Source organism: Ictidomys tridecemlineatus, chromosome 5, assembly GCF_052094955.1.
Source record: "Ictidomys tridecemlineatus isolate mIctTri1 chromosome 5, mIctTri1.hap1, whole genome shotgun sequence".
NCBI classification, from domain to species: Eukaryota; Metazoa; Chordata; class Mammalia; order Rodentia; family Sciuridae; genus Ictidomys; species Ictidomys tridecemlineatus.
In genome coordinates this window covers 23,619,142-23,639,683 of record NC_135481.1, presented here as the reverse complement: position 1 = coordinate 23,639,683, position 20,542 = coordinate 23,619,142, and the positions used below count along the sequence as shown (strand labels likewise).

At 34.2% G+C, this 20,542-nt stretch overlaps 1 protein-coding gene across 4 annotated transcripts in view; it reads right to left on the bottom strand.

Moving 5' to 3' along the window:
- Adam10 (ADAM metallopeptidase domain 10) overlaps positions 1 to 20,542 on the bottom strand; it is a 151,049-nt gene that overhangs the window by 17,685 nt on the left and 112,822 nt on the right. For all 4 annotated transcript variants that reach the window (XM_078049551.1, XM_078049553.1, XM_005316620.5 and 1 more), the window contains 2 exons: positions 14,293 to 14,456; positions 11,047 to 11,230 (listed from right to left, as the gene is read on the bottom strand). In XM_078049551.1, coding sequence (XP_077905677.1) covers positions 11,047 to 11,230; positions 14,293 to 14,456 — 348 coding nt within the window. The remainder of the gene's footprint in view (positions 1 to 11,046; positions 11,231 to 14,292; positions 14,457 to 20,542) is intronic.

Here is a 20,542-nt window from a genome sequence, read left to right as displayed (position 1 = left end):
ACCAATGCAAATTAAGATAGTGCTTCATCAACCAGGAAAAAAAAAAAAAGAAAAAAATCGTTTTCTTACAGAAAATTTCAAACACATAAAAAAGTAGTAAAATAAAAAGCACAATGAACGCTCATGAATGCTGTACTTGTCTCAGTTATTTCCAACATTTTTTTTTCTGTAGTATTTTAAAACAACCCCACCTAACATAGCATGGTTCCTATAAATACTTCAGGAAGTACTTTTAAAAGATAAGGATAAAGGATAAGAAGATTTTTCTTTTTTAAACCTAATCATAATAACATTACCACATCTAAGAAAATTAACAGGATGTTTAATAGCACCTAATAGCCAATACACATTCAATTTCCCTCAACTCTCTCTTTACAACTAATTTTAAATCACATTTCCAAACAAGGTTTTCCCAACCCCAATTCCCCACCTCATGGTTTTGCTTTTGGTTGACACATCTCTTAAGATATTTAATATAATGACTTACTCTTTTCATTTTTACATCATTTATTTGTTAAAGAAGTTGGGTAACTTTGCCCTATTAAATGTCTCACATTTTATTGGGCTGACTATAATATAAACCTCACACATTTGAGGCAAGTGCTCTGCCACGGAGCCACAATCCAAGCCTGCAAATAACTAATTTGAAGTAATAATTCTATGTGAGATGAATATTAATGCATAATAAATATTGTGTCCATTTTCTGACTATCATTTTCCCTTTTCTCCCAAATTATAAAATTCACAGGAATCATAAAACTACTATTGGACTTAAAAAACATTATTACTAAGTAATTTCTAAAAGATGTACATTAGTTTTGCTTCTCAGCTAAACCAGGCATCTAGGGAAGAAACATATTATTTATATCTTTTGTATTCCTATACAGCCTAACAATAGTGATCTAGAACTTGGTTAGTTAAGGATAGACAGTATGATCTAAGTACAGTGAATAATTTTAGAAAATTTCTTCAACTCTATTTTAAAGTACAAATTTTTGTTGATGGAGTTTAAAATTGTAATAATGGGTTTGATTCTCACTAGTTGCTAGTATGCTAGAGCAAAAAGAATAAACCCAGCATATCCTAGATATAAATATGAACAAAAAGAATAAACCCAGCATATCCTAGGTATAAAATCTTGTACTCTTTTCTTTCAACTAGACCAAAATCAAAGTGGAAAATAATCAGAGTACAGACTTTAAATGAAAATTAAATGAAGAGAAGGGAACAAATCTCAAATACAGGAACCCTACATATAGTACATCTGAATAAAAACATTCTAGAGAGATTGGCTTTACATTTAGAAAGTTCATTCTTATCCACAACCACACTAACCATTAAAGGAAATTGTAGAGGTTATTGAAATTCCATCCCTCTGTATAACTTGATTTCAACCTACCCTTTTATTATTTATTTATTTATTGAGGGTGGGGGTACTAGGGATTGAACTCAGGGGCACAACTGAACCACATCCCCAGCCCTATTTTTTGTATTTTATTTAGAGACAGGGTCTCACTGAGTTGTTTAGTGCCTCGCTTTTTGCTAAAGCTGGCTTTGAATTTGTGATCCTCCTGCCTCAGCCTCCCAAGCTGCTGGGATTACAAGTGTGCACCACCACACCCAGCTCAATCTACCCTCTAAAACGAAGCCTTTAAAAGAAAAGGCCAAAGATTCTGAAATAAAGGATGAAAAGACAAACTACAGGGGCTGGGGAAGTGGCTCAAGCGGTAGTGCGCTCTCCTGGCATGCGTGCGGCCTGGGTTCGATCCTCAGCACCACATACAAACAAAGATGTTGTGTCCACCGAAAACTGAAAAATAAATATTAAAAAATTCTCTATCTCTCTTCTCTCTTTCTTTAAAAAAAAGAAAAGGAAAAGTCAAACTACAGTTTTGGAGAAAATATTTATAAACAATTATCTGATAAATAATTAGTACCTAAATTATATAAAGAAATCTCAAAGTTCAGACTGGGAATGTAGCTTAGTGGTAGAGTGTTTGCTTTGAATGTGCAAGGTCCTGTGTTCAATCCTTAATATGAGAGAGAGAGGGGGGGGGGAATCTCAAAATTTAACAGGAAAAATATCCCATTAGAAATGACAAAAGAAAAAAAAATCAATAGGTATTTCACCAAAGAAGACATATAGATGGCAGATAAGCTCATGAAAAGATGTTCAACATCTTTAGTCATCAGAGAATTACAAGTTAAAAGCATGAATATCACTACACTCCTATCAGAAGGGTTCAAATAAAAAAAGTGAAAACATTACACTAGTGAAATGAAGAGAAACTGAATTCAGCCATGCGACCATACTAGAGGTTCGAAACATAGAAATTAACTAGTGAGTTCAAATTAAAGACACATAACTCTCAATTTACCTTTTTCTTGCCCAGCTCAGAGACGGCTTCTCCCAGCTCTTGCCTCTAGCCACCTGATGCAGTAGCGAGGTTTACACAAGAGGCCAGCAAGAGAGAGAGAAACACGCCAGGGAGTGAGCTTTTATTGGGGAACAAAAAATTCAGGGGAAAATTCCATCCAATGAGGGTCGAGGGGGGCAGCATTCCAAGGTCAGGGTCAGTGATTGGTTTTCAGGTCAGTGGTCAGTCACAACCCCACACGGATAAGCCCTTGCACCTGGGGAAGGGTGGGGAAGGCTCTGACACAGCTTGTCTAAGCACCTCACACCCAGCCAGGGAGGTAGCTCAAATCACGTGCAAAAACAGCTTCCCACACTGAATCATTCATACATTGCTGATGAGAATGTAAAATACTGCAGTCACCCTAGAAAACATGTAGTTATATACAAAACAAAACAAGCAATTAACTATATGGACTTAAAGCATTTACCCCAAAGGAAAATAAAAACTTATGTTCACACTAAAAACTTACACATGAATGTTTATAGCTAATTTATTCATAACAGCCAAACTCTGGAAATAGCCTGGATATCTTAACAGGTGAATGGTTAAACAAACTTAAATAGTATCATGGAATACTACTTAAAATAGAAAAGAATAAACAATTGCTACAAAGTACTTAGTTATTTATTGTACTGGGGATTGAATCTAGGTGTGCTTTACCACTAAGCTAACTCCCCAGCACTTTTTTTTTAAATTTGTTTTGAGAAAGGGTCTCTCTAAATTGTTAATGAATTTGCAAACCTTTTGAATTGCTGGGATCACAGCACTTGGTTACAAACAAGTTACACAAATCTCCAGGGAATTGTGCTCAGTGGAAAAAAAAAATAGACAATCCCAAAAAGTTATATGCTGGATGATTCCATTTATATAATATTTTGAAGTGACAAAATTACAGAAATGGAGGTTAGTGGAATAGGAAAGTGAATAAGAGAGTGAACAGTAGGCCATGTGCTTATTAATGGGCAACATCCTTTTGCTGATGAAATTGTTAAGAATCTTGATGACGATATTGGGATACTTAAATCTATAAATGTGATAGAATTGTGACAGAATTGTATGGAACTAAATAAAGACAGAAATGAAAGCAAAAGAAACTGGGAAAATCAGAATAAGATCTATGGACTGCATATATCAATGAAAGTCTTGTGGTTCTGATATTGTACTATAGTTTTACAAGATATTACCAGTAGGCAAACTAGGTGAAGAATACAGAAAATCTAACTTCTCATAACCTTATGTGATTTAATAATCATCTCAAGGACATTTTCCATTACAAACAAAAGGCTAGGCTTATCTGAAAATCTGCCTCAATTCTTATTTAACACCTCTTTGACTGCTCTTTATGTACACTCAGTGTTTGCCCTGAAGTAACTTATAATCTTGTGAAAAACAACAAGGACACACAAATAAACTTTAGGACAAAGTAGAATATTTAGAATTCATTAAATGCCTCAAGAGAGGCATAACAGATTAATGAAAAAAAAATGTGATATGTACACACAATGAAATATTTACTAACAAATAGGAATGGGCTTCTGATATATACTATAAAATGAGCAAACCCTGCAAATATTGTGTCAGAGGAAATAAGAGATATAAAAGAATAAACATTGTATGATTCCACTTGTATAAGGTACCCAGAATAGGCTAATTCATAAAAACAGAAAGTAGATTAGAGGTTACCAGGAGCTGAATGGAAAAGGAAGCAGGAGCTACTGCTTAATGGATAAGGAATTCTGTTGATAAAAACAATTCAGAGGCTGGATGTGGTAGTACATGCCTGCAATCCCAGCAACTCAAGAAGCTGAGACAGGAGGACTGAAACTTCTAAGCCAGACTGAGCAACTTAGTGAGGCGTTAACCAACTCAGAAAGAGCTTGTCTCAAAATAAAAATAAAAAGAACTGAGGATGTAAAAAAGCACTTTGTCATTGTCAATCACCTGAACCAAAAAAAGAGAAACGACTTGGAAAGATAATGGTGATGACTGCACAACACTGTGAATATAATGTCACTAAACTGTACTAAACTGGTTAAAATATAGCAAATTTTATTTAATATATATTTTACTATAATAAGACAGAATTTCATAGCAGCTTAATTCATATTAGTTCAAACCCATACAGCACATGTGCTCATCAATAGAAAATGGCTGAACAAATTGGGATACAGTCATGTAAGGCAACACTGCAAAGGAACAAAAGAAAAATACTAGTGATGAATCTCAAAATATTATACTAAGTTGGACCAATGAACTATGGCAGGAGCCAAAATCCAGCCCAGACCACCCACACCAGCCCACGTTTCAGGCTGTCAGCAAGCCTGGTTCACCCCTTCCCCAGCGGGGCAGACATGGCCAGAGCATAGCTTTGGAGCAGGACTGTCCCTTCCAACCAGCAGACTACCACAGGAGGTCATGCCCACTGGCTGAGATCCACCCACTTCAACTTACACAGGGGCCAGATCCAAGATGCAGTAGCATCCATTGAGGGACACCAGTAGGGTCTGGAAGCCCAACATCAAGGTGAGGTACAGACAATCTGCACGGGTACTACAAGAATATAGGGTAGAAATTGTAATACTTCAGATCCATACTGCAAGAAAGGAATATATAGACAACATGAGAAAACAAGGGAGGAAAGTGCCCCAAACAAACCAGGACACTATTATAACAGAACCCATGGACAGTGAAGTTGATGAAATGTCAGAGAAGGAGTTCAGAAAGTTCATAATTAAAATGATCTGTGAATTAAAGAATGATGTAAATGAGCAAACACAGGCAAAAATTGATCACTTCAGTAATGAGATAAGAGAATACAGATAGCAAAAGATTACTTCAAGAGAGAGAGAGAGACTCTGAAAAAAAAAAACAGCCAGAAATCCTTGAAATGAAGGATGCAATAAATCAAATAAAAAACTCAATAGAAAGCATAACCAACAGACTAGATCACTTGGAAGAAAGAAAGTATAATCTGGAAAATAAATTTGATCAAACTGTGAAGAAAGTTAGAAATCATAAACAAAACATCCAAGAATTATGGGACAGCATCAAAAGGCCAAATCTAAGAGTTATTGGAATAGAGGAAAGCACAGAGCTTCAAACCAAAAGAATGTACAATCTCTTCAATGAAATAATATCAGAAAATTTCCTAAGCATCAAGAATGAATCGGGAAATTAAATACAAGAGGCTTACAGGACACCAAATGAACAAATCTACACCAAGGCACATTATAATGAAAATGCCTAGCATACAGAATAAGGATAGACTCTTAAAAGCTGCAAGAGAGAGGAATCAGATCACATATGGGGGGACCAATTCGTATCTCAGCAGATTTTTTTCAACCCAGACCCTCAAAGCCAGCAGATCATGGAACAATATATACCAACCTCTGAAAGAAAATGGATGCCAACCAAGAATCTTTTTTTTTTTTTTTTTGAGAGAGAGAGAGAGAAGAAGAATTTTTTAATATTTATTTTTCAGTTTTCGGTGGACAACATCTTTATTTTATTTTTATGTGGTGTTGAAGATTGAACCCAGAACCCCGAGCATGCCAGGCGAGCACATTACTGCTTGAGCCACATTCCCAGCCCCCAATCAAGAATCTTATACCAAGCAAAACTAAGTTGTAGATTTGATGATGAAATAAAAACCTTCCATGATAATCAAAAGTTAAAAGAATTTACAACTAGAAAGCCTGCACTACAGAACATCTTCAACAAAATACTCCAAGAAGAGGAAATGAAAAATAATGATGAAAATCAGCAGAGGGAGGGATTACACTAAAGGAAAATGTAATCAGAGGAGAAACCAAGTCATATTAAATACCAAAAATAAACAAAAATGGCTGGGAATACAAATCATGTCTCAATAATAAGCCTGAATGTTAATGGCCTAAACTCACCTACCAAAAGACACAGACTAGCAGATTGGATTAAAAAAAAAAAAAATGACCCAACAAAATGTGCCTCCAAGAGACTCATCTCACAGAAAAAGACATTAACAAACTGAACGTAAAGGGTTGGGAAAAATCATACCACTCACGTGGACCTTGGAAAAAAGCAGGGATTTCCATCCTTATATCATAAAGTAGAAATTTATTTAAATTAAAGTCAATCAAAAAGGATAAAGAAGGACACTTATAAATATATATGCCCCGAACAACGGAGTAGCCATGTTCATCAAACAAACTCAAGTTCAAGAGTCAAACAGACCACAATACAATAATTTTGGGTGACTTTAACACACCTCTTTCATCACTAGATAGATCTTCCAAACAAAAGCTAACAAAGAAACTATAGAACTCAAATAATACAATGAATAACTGTGACTTAACTGACCATATATAGAATATTCCATTCTTCAATGAGAGAATATACTTACTCTTCAGCAGCTCATGGATCCTTCTCTAAGAGACCATATACTATGCCACAAAGCAACTCTTAGCAAATACAAAAAAGTAGAGATACTACCCTGCATTCTATCAGATCATAATCATAATGGGATGAAATTAGAAATCAATGATAAAATAAGAAATAAAATCCACTCCAACACCTGAAGACTAAATAATATGCTACTGAATGAACAATGGGTTACAGAAGACATCAAGAAGAAGATTAAAAAGTTTTTAAACGTGAATGAGATAATAGATACAAGATATCGAAATCTCTGGGCACTATGAAAGCAGTTCTAAGAGCAAAGTTCATTGCATGGAGTTCATTCCTTAAAAGAAGAAAAAGTCAACAAATAAATGACTTAACACAATATCTCAAAGCCCTAGAAAAAGAAGAACAAATCAACACCAAAAGCAGCAGAAGACAGGAAATAATTAAAATCAGAGCTGAAATTAATGAAATTGAAACTGAAAAAACAACTGAAAAATTTGACAGAACAAAAAGTTGGTTCTTTGAAACAATAAATAAAATTGACAGACCCTTAGCCATGCTAACAAAGAGAAGGAGAGAGAAAACTCAAATCACTAACATATATGATGAAAAAGGAAATATCACAACAAATACTACAGAAATACAGAAGATAATTAGAAATTATTTTGCAAACCTGTACTCCAATAAAATAGAAAATATCGAAGGCATCGACAAATTTCTAGAGTCATATAATTTGCCCAAATTGAATCAGGATGATATACACAATTTAAACAGATCAATTTCAAGTGACGAAATAACAGATGCCATCAAAAGTCTACCAACCAAGAAAAGCCCAGGACCAGATGGAAACACAGCCCAGTTCTACAAGGCCTTTAAAAAAGAACTAACACTAAAACCTATACTCTCCAAAATATTTCAGGAAGTAGAAAAAGAGGTAGCACTTCCAAACTTATTCTATGAGGCCAATATCACTCTTGATTCCAAAACCAGGCAAAGACATATCAAAAAAAGAGAACTTCAGACCATCTCTCTAATGAACATAGATGCAAAAATTCTGAATAAAATTCTGGCAAATCGAATACAAAAACATATCAAAAAGATCATGCATCATGATCAAGTGGGATTCATCCAAGGGATGCAAGATTGGTTCAACATACGGAAATCAATAAATATAATTCATCACATCAATAGATTCAAAGATAAGAATCATATGATCATCTCAATAGATGCACAAAAAGCATTTGACAAAATATTGCACCTTTATATGTTAAAAACACTAGAAAAACTAGGGATAACAGGAACATATCTCAACATCGTAAAGGCTATCTACAATAAGCCCCAGGCCAACATCATTCTAAATGGAGAAAAATTGAAGGCATTTCCTCTAAAAACTGGAACAAGACAGGGATGCCCTCTTTCACCACTTCTATTTAACATAGTTCTTGAAACACTGGCCAGAGCAATTAGATAGATGAAAGAAATTAAAGGGATACACATAGGAAAAGAAGAACTCAAACTGGCATTATTTGCTGATAATATGATTCTATACCTGGAAGAACCTAAAAGTTCCACCAGAAAACTTCTAGAATAAATGAATTCAGCAAAGTAGCAGGATATAAAATCAACACCCATAAATCAAAGGCATTTCTGTATATCAGTGACAAATCCTCAGAAAGGGAAATGAGAAAAACTACCCCATTCTCAATAGCCTCAAAAAAAAAAAAAAAAAAAAAAACAACCTTGGCTATCAACTTAATGAAAGAGGTGAAAGATCTATGTAATGAAAATTACAGAACCCTAAAGAAAAAAATCAAGGAAGACCTTAGAAGATGGAAAGATATACCTTGCTCTTAGATAGGCAGAATTAGTATTATCAAAATGACCGTAAAAAGCACTATATAGATTTAATGCAATTCCAATCAAAATTCCAATGAAATTCCTCAAAGAAATAGAAAAAGTAATCATGAAATTCATCTGCAAAAATAAGAGACCCGGAATAGCTAAAGCAATCCTTAGCAGGAAGAGTGAAGCAGGTGGCATCACTATACCAGACCTTAAACTATACTGCAGAGCAACAGTAATAAAACAGCATGATATTGGCACCAAAACAGACTGGTACACCAATGGTACAGAATAGAGAACACAGAGGCTAACCCACAAAACTACAATTACCTCATATTAGACAAAGGTACAAGAATATGCACTGGAGAAACGAGAGCCTCTTCAACAAATGGTGCTGGGAAAACTGGAAATCCATATGCAACAAAATGAAATTAAACCCCTATCTCTCACCATGCACAAAACTCAACTCAAAATGGATCAAGGACTTAGGAATATAACCAGAGACCTTGCGTCTAATAGAAGAAAAAGTAGGCCCTAATCTCCTTCATGTGGGATTAGGCCCCAACTTCCTTAATAAGACTTCTGTGGCACAAGAATTAAAATCAAGAATTAATAAATGGGATGGACTAAACTAAAAAGTTTCTTCTCTGCAAAAGAAACAATCTGTGAGGTGAATAGAGAGCCTATATCTTGGGAGCAAATCTTTACCCCTCACACATCAGATAGAGCACTAATCACTGAGGTATATAAAAAACTCAAAGAGCTAAACACCCCCCCAAAAAAATCCAATCAATAAATGCGCCAAGAAACTGAACAGACACTTCTCAGAAGATGATGTATAATCAATCAACAAATACATGAAAAAATGTTCATCATCACTAGCAATTAGAGAAATGCAAATCAAAACCACTCTTAGATTTCATCTCACTCCAGTCAGAATGGCAGCTATTATGCATACAAACAACAATAATTGTTGGCGAAGATGTGGGGGAAAAAGGTACACTCATACACTGCTGGTGGAACTGCAAATCGGTACAGCCAATATGGAAAGCAGTATGGAGATTTCTTGGAAAATTGGGAATGGAACCACCATTTGACCACAGGGACATAGCCACATCAATGTTTATAGCAGTACAATTTGCAATAGCTAAACTGTGGAATCAACCTAGATGCCCTTCAATAGATGAATGGATAAAAAAAAAAATGTGGCATATATACACAATGGAATATTACACAGCAATAAAAGAGAATAAAATCGTGGCATTTGCAGATAAATGGATGGAGTTAGAGAAGATAATGCTAAATGAAGTTAGCCAATTCCTAAAAACCAAATACCAAATATTTTCTTTGATATAAGGAGGCTGATTCAGGCTGGGGATGTGGCTCAAGTGGTAGCGCACTGGCATGAGTGCAGCCCAGGATCGATCCTCAGTACCACATACAAACAAAGATGTTGTGTCCGCCAAAAACTAAAAAAAAATAAATATTAAAAAAATTCTCTCTCTCTTTAAAAAAAAAAAAAGGAGGTTGATTCATAGTGGGATAGGGAGAGGGAGCACGGGAGGAATAGAAGAACTCTTGATAGAACAGAGGGATTGGAAGGTAAGGGAGGGGGTATAGAGTTATTAATGATGGAGGAACGTGATGGTCATTATTATCCAAAGTATAGGTTTGAAGACACGAATTGGTATGAATATACTATGTATACAACCAAAGATATGAAAAATTGTGCTCTATACATGTAATAAGAATTGTAATGCATTCCACTGTCATATATAAATTTAAATAAAGAAAAAAATATTATACTAAGTTAAAATTAGTCTTCCACAAAGGGGTACAAACTATTATGATTCCACTTATATGAAATATTAAGAGGCAAAACCAATCTATGGTGAAATAAGTCTGCTAGTATTTGCCTTTGGGAATGTGCTGAGGACAGGGATTGATTAGGACAGGGAATAAAAGAGCTTTCTTAGGTGACAGAAATGTTTTATATCTTTTTTTTTTTTTGAGAGAGAGAGAGAATTTTTAATATTCATTTTTTAGTTTCAGTGGACACATCTTTACCCTATTTGTATGTGGTGCTGAGGATTGAACTCAGCCCCCAGCCATGCCAGGAGAGCGCACCACTGTTTGAGTCATATCCCCAGCCCCATGTTTTATATCTTGATGGTTGCTTAGTTATATAGATAAATGCATTTGCCAATTTTATCAAATGCTGCACTTAAGATTTGTGTGTTTCACTTGTATTTAAAAAAAAACTACAAACAATATGGATAACTAATAAGGAATGAATAATAGCTACATGATAACACAAATACAACCAAGTGCTCACTGTAATTTTTTCATTTTCTGAATGTTTGAAAATGTTCATAATAAAATGTTAGGAAAATATACATACCAACAAAACAGTTGTTTCTCTTCTTCTCAAGAACTTGGCTTATATTTCTAATGCTACAGAGTGAGAATTTATTGTTGTTAAGTTTGTCCCCAGATGTTGCTCTTGCATACATGATGTAATTGCCATTTTCTTTTTGTCCTAAATTCTTAGATTCTCCTGGTGTGCACTCTGTTCCAGAATCATGCTGTCAAACAGAATATAGAGTTATATAAACAGGAAGTAAAATAAGGTTTTCAGGTCATCTGATTAAATGTAATTTTCTGATCAGAGAAAAAAATGGAAGCCGAGGACTCTCCTTTAGGAAGGATCTTACAATTGTTCGAAACTAAACAGAAAAATAATTTTGCTCTGTTAGGGGTCATTGTCTTTTTTAAAAGAGAAGGAATCTCAGAAGGCTAGCCACAAAAACTGATAGGAACTAGAATTGAGGACAAACTGTCATAAAATCCTATAAAAAATAAACTCATCTACTTTTAAAACTAGTAACAGTGCTAATAAACTACTATAAAATTGCTATATATTAAAATATATGGTAAAATAATATGCTATGACTAGTTCAGAGAGAAGTGGGGGAAGAGAGAGAAAGGGAAAGGAAACAAAAGAGACTAGCATGGAACTAAGTATATAGAGAATAGGAATCAAAGACAGCTAACTCATTAAACAGTACCTAAGAAAGATGAATAAAAATGCTAAAGATAAAAACACAATGATCCATTTTACAATGAAATTAGGAAAACTCAAGACATAAAGTCAAAATACTGCTTTGCAGAATAAACAGGAAACAGAAATATGTGTATGTGTGTGTGTTTCCTAGGATTGGTAAATTCTGTCAAAGTATCAGTTATACACAAAAGCACCAAAGCACAACTCCCTGAATTTTCTCAAAGTAAACACAGTTATGTGACCAGAACTGAGACTAAGCAAAAAAACACTACCAGATCCCAGCAGCCCCTACCCTCCTGGGGATATGCATTAAAACAAGAAAACCTCACAATGCTCCTTAAATAATTTAGAACATATGAGAAAAGGCAAAAAAATATTAGTACTAGAATCACAGTTCGATTTAATTAAAATCTTCTTCTGAATACCAACAACTCCATTCTCTAAAAAGAAACAGACCACTCAAGGGAGCCCATTTAAGTTACTTTCATTTTTGGCTCCCAGTCTGAGGTCAGAATAAAAAATATGACCTCTACTTTCATCTTTATCTTTCCTGATATCTCCTGCTTTTCTCCTGAACCAATATTCAGCATTTAACAACTCTTTACTATTCTCCAATATTATCTTGCTTAAAGTTTTCATTCTGTAGAATTCAATTTGGTTTCTGTAAGGTATCGCACTAGCACTATTCTCACCATTAGAATTTTAGAAAGAGAAAAATTCCAATACTGTATAATTCTTAATGTCACTGCAATCTATAGTAAAATCAACAATATACACAAAAGACAAGGGTGTGATAAATCATGGTAAAATCATTAACAGTCTGGTATAAGAGGAAAAGACACCAAGGGAGGCAAAGAATGAGAACCAATTTATCCATTAAACAATAAACAATACATAATATAATGTTAATGTACTAAAAACAACTCACTGGCAGCTAGGCAAGGGAAAGATTAGATGAGAAATGAAAAAGGGAATGGTCTAGATTCCCTATTCCAGGTGTGGTCCTCAAACTAACAGCAGCAGCATTACCTGGCAATGTGTTAGAAATACAGAAACTCAGGTCCCACCAAAGACATAATGAAATAAATCTGTATTTTGAGATCCTCAGATGATTTATATACACATCAAAATCTGAGCGTTCCTGAACTAGAGGACAAAAAAGGAGTTGAAAAGGTACTGCAATTCCCTCATAAGGCCTGGAACCAAGGAGGATAGTGGAGAAGAAAGGACATTCATGTATCTGTACTTGAAAATGCAAATTAACCATAAATTTCTTTGCTCATCAAGTACTCTTTTGATAATAATCTCTCAATTTCTGACTGGGATTAAAAAAAGAAAAACAAGTTAGTAAAATAGCACTTACATATTACAATCTTAAAGAAATTAGAGAATTGCATTTTGGTCTACAAATATAATATTTACTTAATTTATTCATTTATTTTGATATTGGAGATTCAACCCAGGGCCTCATGCACACTAAGCATGTGCTTTACCATTGAGCTACCCACTGCCAGTCTCAACAAATTATTTTTTAAATAATAAAAATTTCCATTTTTACAAGTGATAAGGCATAAGGAAAACAAATTTACATATAATTTTCAAATGAAATTTTCCCAAACATTTAATAAGCTCTACCAAAATCACAAAATATAATACTTTCAGTATTTCTATTCCTTTGTTGTAATGATCTTTAGATCACTTAAAATTCAGTATAATGAGAAAGTAAGTAGTAGATGATACCAAAGATTGCTGTTAATTTTGCTAAAAGGACAATCAATTATGGTTGTATAAGGAAATCTCTTTTTTTCAGAAACTTACAATAAAATACATGAGGATAGATAAATTTGCTTTAAACATTCTTAATAAAGAATATAGAAAGTAGATATGGTGAAATCTTGACAATTGCTGACTCTTAACTCAGGGGTTGGCAAACTATAGCTCACAGACTGTTCCTGTATGGCTTATACTAACAAAGAATATGTAGCAGAGGCCAAATGTTACCCTCACTGCCTAAAAATATTTACTAGCAGGGCCTTTACAGAAAAGGTTTACAGATCTGTATTCTGGATGATGGTCATATGAGTTTGTGCTTTTTCTTGGGGTGGGGGTTCAATGTGGGTTAGAAATTTATCATAATAAAAAGATCTTAAGATAACAATCTTTTTCCTCAGCAAAGATAGGCAAATCCAAGTAAATCCCAATAATGCTTTAATAAAAACAAAGCAGAAAGCCACTACACAATTTGTTAAAGATTCTGAACACACTTTAAACAATAAAAAGGGATTTCTCATTCAAAAAGATATTTAGAGTGAATTATGTTCTAAACTCTGTTCTAGGGCTAAGAGATATGGACAGATATTATTCTGTCTGAATAAATAAGACAAAATTCTAGTACTGCTATGCTTACATTTCTTGTTTTAATCACAAATATTCTATCTTCCTCCCTTTCAGTATGATCAAGTATCTTACTGCATATAAAAACTAAACATTCAGATGTATATTTGTTTTTACCTCAAATAAGCAAACAAAAATACTCAAAAGGCTAATAGCTTTTTAAAAATCTAATAATGAGGCAATACTTACTGGGGATCCAAAGTTATGTCCAACTTCATGAGCAAAAGTAATATGAGAGACTTTGGGAGGTACATGGGACCCATAGTTTTGAACAGTAATAATTCCAGTGTTTAAGGATTTCTTCTTACCATCTGAATACAGCTTACTTTTTTCACATATTCCTCCAGAGCTTCCTAATTCAGAACATCACCACCAAAAACAAAAACCAAATTAAATCAGTTATCTATTCCATTTCTTCCCCAAAAGAGCTAATATTAAACAGCTATATAAACCTAAAATACAGTTGGTATCCAAATGTATCAAACACTCAAAAGTTCTTTTAGTCTAAGATTAAAAACTATTTCAAATAAGGTTTTAATAGCACCCATAAACAAATTCCCAGGATTGTGTACATAACTCTTTTTTTCATCTAAATAAAAACTGCTTTACTTCTTTTAACAACATTAACATTTTTAAATAAAAATGTATTGTTTATTGATTAATCCATGTATTTTTTAAAAACACTGAAAGGCTAACTGGAAACTGTTATGTAAGCCTTCACATACTATATACTATATTGTCGTTAGTTGTTATATTTTGACAGATTGTAAAGTTTTGAAAACTGGGGTCCAAGTCATGTTCACCTATATATTTCCAACATCTACTACAGTGCCTGTTACTTAAATGATGTTCAAATGTGTATTGAATTTAATTTTTAAAAGAAGTGTTCCTACTTGGTCCCACAAAGCCACAGGCATCTGCTGCACTACAAAACCCAGTTCTCGGTATTCTCCAGAGTACCAGATATGTGCACAGATGCACAAGGTGATTAGGGACCATCGCATTACATTGCACTGACTTGCTATGATGTCCAAACCAATGGTATACATATCCCTTATACAATGTTTTTTAGCATCAGAAATCGTCAAATTTTTGTTCTCATTAATTTAGCAAAAACAATATTTATATTTCCTTTAAATCTGAATATGTAAGTATTTACACTGAGTCAAAACCTAATACCTTTTCATCTTTATAAAGAAAATTTATAGGGCTGGGGTTATGGTTTAGCAGTGGAGCACTCGCTTAGGTTCAATCCTCAGCACCACAAAAATAAATAAATAAAATAAAGGTATTGTGTTCGACTAAAAAAATAAACATTTAAAAAGAAGAAGAAGAAAAATTTATAGCCTGGCATGATGCCAAATGCCTATAATCCCAGCGATTCTGCAGGCTGAGGTGGGGCAAGTTCAAGGCCAGGCCCAGCAAATTAGACCCTGACTCAAAAAATAAAAAAGGGTGGGGAAGAAGTTCTGTGGTAAAGTATCCCAAAGTTCAATACCCAGTTTTTAAAAAATTAATTTAAGGTAAATGAAAGTTGAACAAAACATTCTCCAGTAGATTCTGAGAAAAATCACTTTACCAATAATAGCAATGGCTGGGCACAAGGGGACATGCCTGTAATTCCAGCTACTCAGAAGGATTCCAAATTCAAGGCCAACCTGGGCAATTTAGTGAGATCCTATCTCAAAATAACAAGGACTGGGGTATGAAGAGCTCAGTGGTAGAGTGTTCCTGGGCTCAATCCCCAGTACCTCCCAAAAAATTAATATTGTACCTTAGTATGTGACTCACTGTCCTGAGATGGAACATATATTCTACTTGTGAAAAAGAAAAGAGGAGAGAGAAGAGAGAGAAGAAAGAAGAGACATCGACAAAGAGAGAGAGAGAGAGAGAGATATGAAGAAAGAAGGAGAGAAAGCCTAGTGTGGGAAGAAATAGAAATGAAAACATTAATAACTGATTAATCAGGGATTCACTGAACTTTGAATTTTCAGTTTTTAAAATTTTTAAAAAATGAATTATGATTTTTCAATTCTTCCTGATAACACTTTCAAATTTTAAGAAAAAAATCATACTTCTATTGTATTAATTCAATTTGTAATTCATCTGTTCACTAATAATACCTTAGAATTTAATATCAAATTGTTTTCACATCTAAACACAGTTAAAAATATGAAATTAGGAAAATCAGAAACTGGTTGATCAATCCATGACTTCATACTCAACACACTGAGAAGACTAACTTTCTTTTAATTAACTTTATTTAGTAAAGAGTTTTAGAAAGAGGTTCTTTAGTTTACATTCACATTTTTTCAGGCTAAAGATACTCCTCAATAGTAGAGTACTTGCATAGCATGCTCAGGGTCCTGGATTTGATCTCTAGCACCATATCACAATCCATCAAACAATCAACAAATGATTTCCTTATTTGATTTTTTTAAAAAACTCCAATGGACTAGATACTCAGATAACTCATCAACTTACTTAAAATTAACTTTCCACATACAAAGTCATTACCATTTTGCTAAACCACTTTAAAAGTCTAATATAAATTTGGATTACTGATACTATGATTTAGAAAGATAAAATGATAACTGTGCTTCACAGAAAAGTAAACTAAAAAAGACGGAGCCATATAAAGGTTGAGAAGGCTTTATGATGTTCCAAATTTACTGTTATGTTTTTTTGTACAGAAAACTTAATAGAGAGAAATTCCAAATGACTTATGAATATTTAGCTTATTTTCTTAAGTTATTCCTTTTCTATTTCTGGAGATAAGTCCTAAGAACTAAATCATTCAAGGAACTCAGAATTATTCACTAGTACTCCATATGTAAAATTTATAATCCATGTGTTATAGTTTAAAAATAAATAGTAAATTACTATCCTGCCTTAGTGAAGAATTGTCATTATTCAAATTTGTCCAATATAGTACTGTCAAACTTGAACGAAGCACAGAAGACTCCATGCTGCAAATCTTCATGGTTCAAAAAAGAAAATAAATAGGCACATTTTAAAAATTCTGATAATAAATACTTTCCTGAATTTTTAAGGTCTAGATAATTTAAGGGAAGATAATATATAAATTTGAGTGTATTCTTCTGAAATATAGTCTTTGTAATTTATATCTTGTTTATTTCTTAAATGAGTGCTTTTTATCTTAATGATTATTCCTTAAATCAAAGTCTAATATTTACTAAAACTAATAACATGTTGGATTAAATCAAATTATACAGGCAAAAATAAATGTGTATCTAATTTTCTAAGTAATAGTTTAGATTTTTAAAAGTACTGCAACTAGTTTTGGTATGCCAGAACCTTAGTGATGAGATACCATATACATCCACATGACTCAAACTCAATAACTGCTTTATATTATAAAAAAATTTATTCCAGAAACATCATAAACATAAAAATTGTAAATTAAAATGAGAAGAGGAAAATATTTTAAATTTAATCCAAAGTATTCAATACTAACTTGCTCATTCAGTTACCTGAAAACATTAAAATGAATAATACAGGAGCAGAATACACCTTAAGAAGCCAAAGAAATGGTCCCTTAAGAGCTGTGTTAGAAAGGGTCAGCAATGAAATAGAAAAAAGGGGCTATCTATTTAAATAACTATTTTTTTAAAGGAACCATTAGTCTCTAAATGAAATAAGAGGTTACCTACTAAACACATTATTGTTCTTGTTAAGACATTATAATCCTTCCAGTTTCATATGTAGGCACTGCATAATTTTAAGTGGGAACCTACAAGTCAGCCCAGTCCACTGACTATTTTCATTTATTATGGAGTTGAATAGGAAATACTGTTTTCTTGATTAGAGAAACCTACAGGAAATTCAAGATGGCAGATCAGAGGAAGGCTGCATTTTCAGTTACTCCATGACTCTAGATTCAAGCAGTGGGAATACTGCTTCTCATTTAGGTGGGTGAAAGAGGGAATACACTAAAATTCAATATTAGACAGAGTGTCTTAGAGATTCATAAATTTGGGTGCATTGAATAAAGAACAAGAAAGAGTACACTGGAGCCAAGCTGGTTGCTGAAGCATCAGTAGCAATCGTTCACCACAGAGAGGAGGGATAACACAGAGAAGCACAAAAGTCTGATTTGGGATGGAAAAACTTATGGATCAGAAAAGCAACCTGAACTTAACTTACTCACATGCTGCAGAATGACTGGTGTTTATAAGTGCTATATATTTCTCAACTGGCAAGCAGAGATCAGTGGAAGCCATCTTAAGAAGGCCATGCTGTAGCTTGCTGCTACAGTAGCTGGGAGATCAGAGCAAACATTGCCATACTGTCTGGACAAGCATCTAACATGTAGCCTAGGGTGTACCTAGCAGAATGCCAGTGAACAGATAGAGAGAAGACTGCACCGAGGAGATTCAAGTCAAAAAACAAAGGGGAGTGCAACTCACTTTCCATTGAGTCTGGCAGCTCATGTGACCAGCTGAAGAGGGTGGAGAAATCGAAGAGACAAGTGTGAATACTCTCAGGGACTAAGCCTGAGAAGACTGTGTTACTGGGCACCAGAGAGTGTGGAGGACTGGTTCCCCTGCCCAGTGAATTTATTAATGAGATCCAGACTCCTAGAAGATTAGATCTGCCTGGCCCTAGAGGTGTGTTCATCTATTCTTTCCAAAGCAAATACCACTGAACAAGGTTCCTAGGCCTGATTAGACCTAAGTCCCAGATGCCAGAACTCCCTTCATAGGATTCTGCAGCAACTCTACCCTGGGAGTACATAGATCTCATCTGTGCAGACAACACTCCAATCAATAGTACTTCCTATTCTATCCTACTTTATATGGTGAAGCGGGAAGCTGAGAACTGTTTCTACCAAATTTAGTTTTAGATCACTATAGCAGGCATCATGGTGAGCAACACAACGAGAAGAAGGGGTTAACAACCCCAGCCCTTGCTCTCTCTCTGGGTTTCAATATATAGTCTAAGAAGAAACAGAAAGGAGAACAGTTGGGCATAGCACTTACCATCCATTTGTATCAACTATTTTAACCACCTCAGAAGAGATAATTCTTTCATTTTTCATTAAAAATCTTGTGTGTGTGTTCTTGCTATGCTGATTGGTTTGTGCATTATGTACACATTTCTTTCTTTCTTTCTTTTTTTTAGCATTTTTAAATAATTGTTATTTCTCCTTACTTTTTCTTTTGAGGGTTAGGGTTTTTGACTTGTTTATTTTGGTTTTGCTTTCTCTTTATTTCTCTTGTTTCTTACCTTTCTTATCCTACTAACAGCCAAGTTCAATTATTCTCTTTCCCATTATTTTTTTTCTATTTTTCTCTCCTTCTTTTTTAATAATTTTTTAGTTTTAGATAGAAACAATACTTTTATTTTTTTACTTTTATGTGTGCTGAGGATCGAACCCAGTGCCTTCTACATACAAGGTGAGCACTCTACCACTGAGCTACAATCCCAGCCCTCTCCTGCTTCTTTATAAACATCATTTGCTACATCTCTCCTGCATTATCTCCATTTGAAAATTCGAAACTTTCATCTACCTTTCTATCACATTCTCTTTTCTCTTGATGGTATTTTTAATAATCTTTTAGAAATGTTTGGTTTATATAACTCCTGCCACCGCCATTCATGTTGTTGCAGTTATTAATACTATGAATGACGTAGTTGACACCCGTCTTTAATGCTAGAACTAGTTCACAGTTATTTATTGTTTTTGCTGGTGGTAACTGCTGACTTCACTATTCCTGTTTTCATTGTAATCAGTGTTCTAGATGTCATATTAGCCACCAGGTATTTACTTCAATGCTGCATACTGTTTCATTTGGTTGGTTCTATTTGTTTCCCCTTTTTCTGTGAATTGCTGACAATATAGAGAGATACTACTAGTTCAAAGTGTAGAGATGTTACTGCTGAACTAAATTGATTCAAAAGAAAGCACACCCTGCTCCTCAGGCAAATTAACAACACTCACAGTTCATCCATATTTTAATATAAAGAATAGAGGAGACAAAAAAAAAAAAAAAAAACTAATGACATGGCCCCAAGTAGAAACAGCTAGGTGTGGCCCTTGGGTCCCACTCATGGACATCCATACCTACAGCAAAAACAAAATTAACACAAAGGCAGAGGGTACCACACCTACAAGGGGTCTCAATCTAGATCATTTTAAGGACACTCTTGGAAGAGAAGGTCGTGCCCTAAAAAGGCCACACAAAAGATTAGAAGAGAAAGTCATCCTAACAAATATAGAAAACACAGAAACACAAGAAATAAGAAAAAATAAGGTAACATGGTGCCTCTAACTTTCATAATTCCCCAGCAACTAACCCCTAAAATACTGAAGTGGACAAAATATCAGATAAACAATTCAAAAGAATGATTATAAAAATGATCAATGAATTCCAAGAGAATACAGAAAACTACCGAATGCACTGAAGAAGTCAGT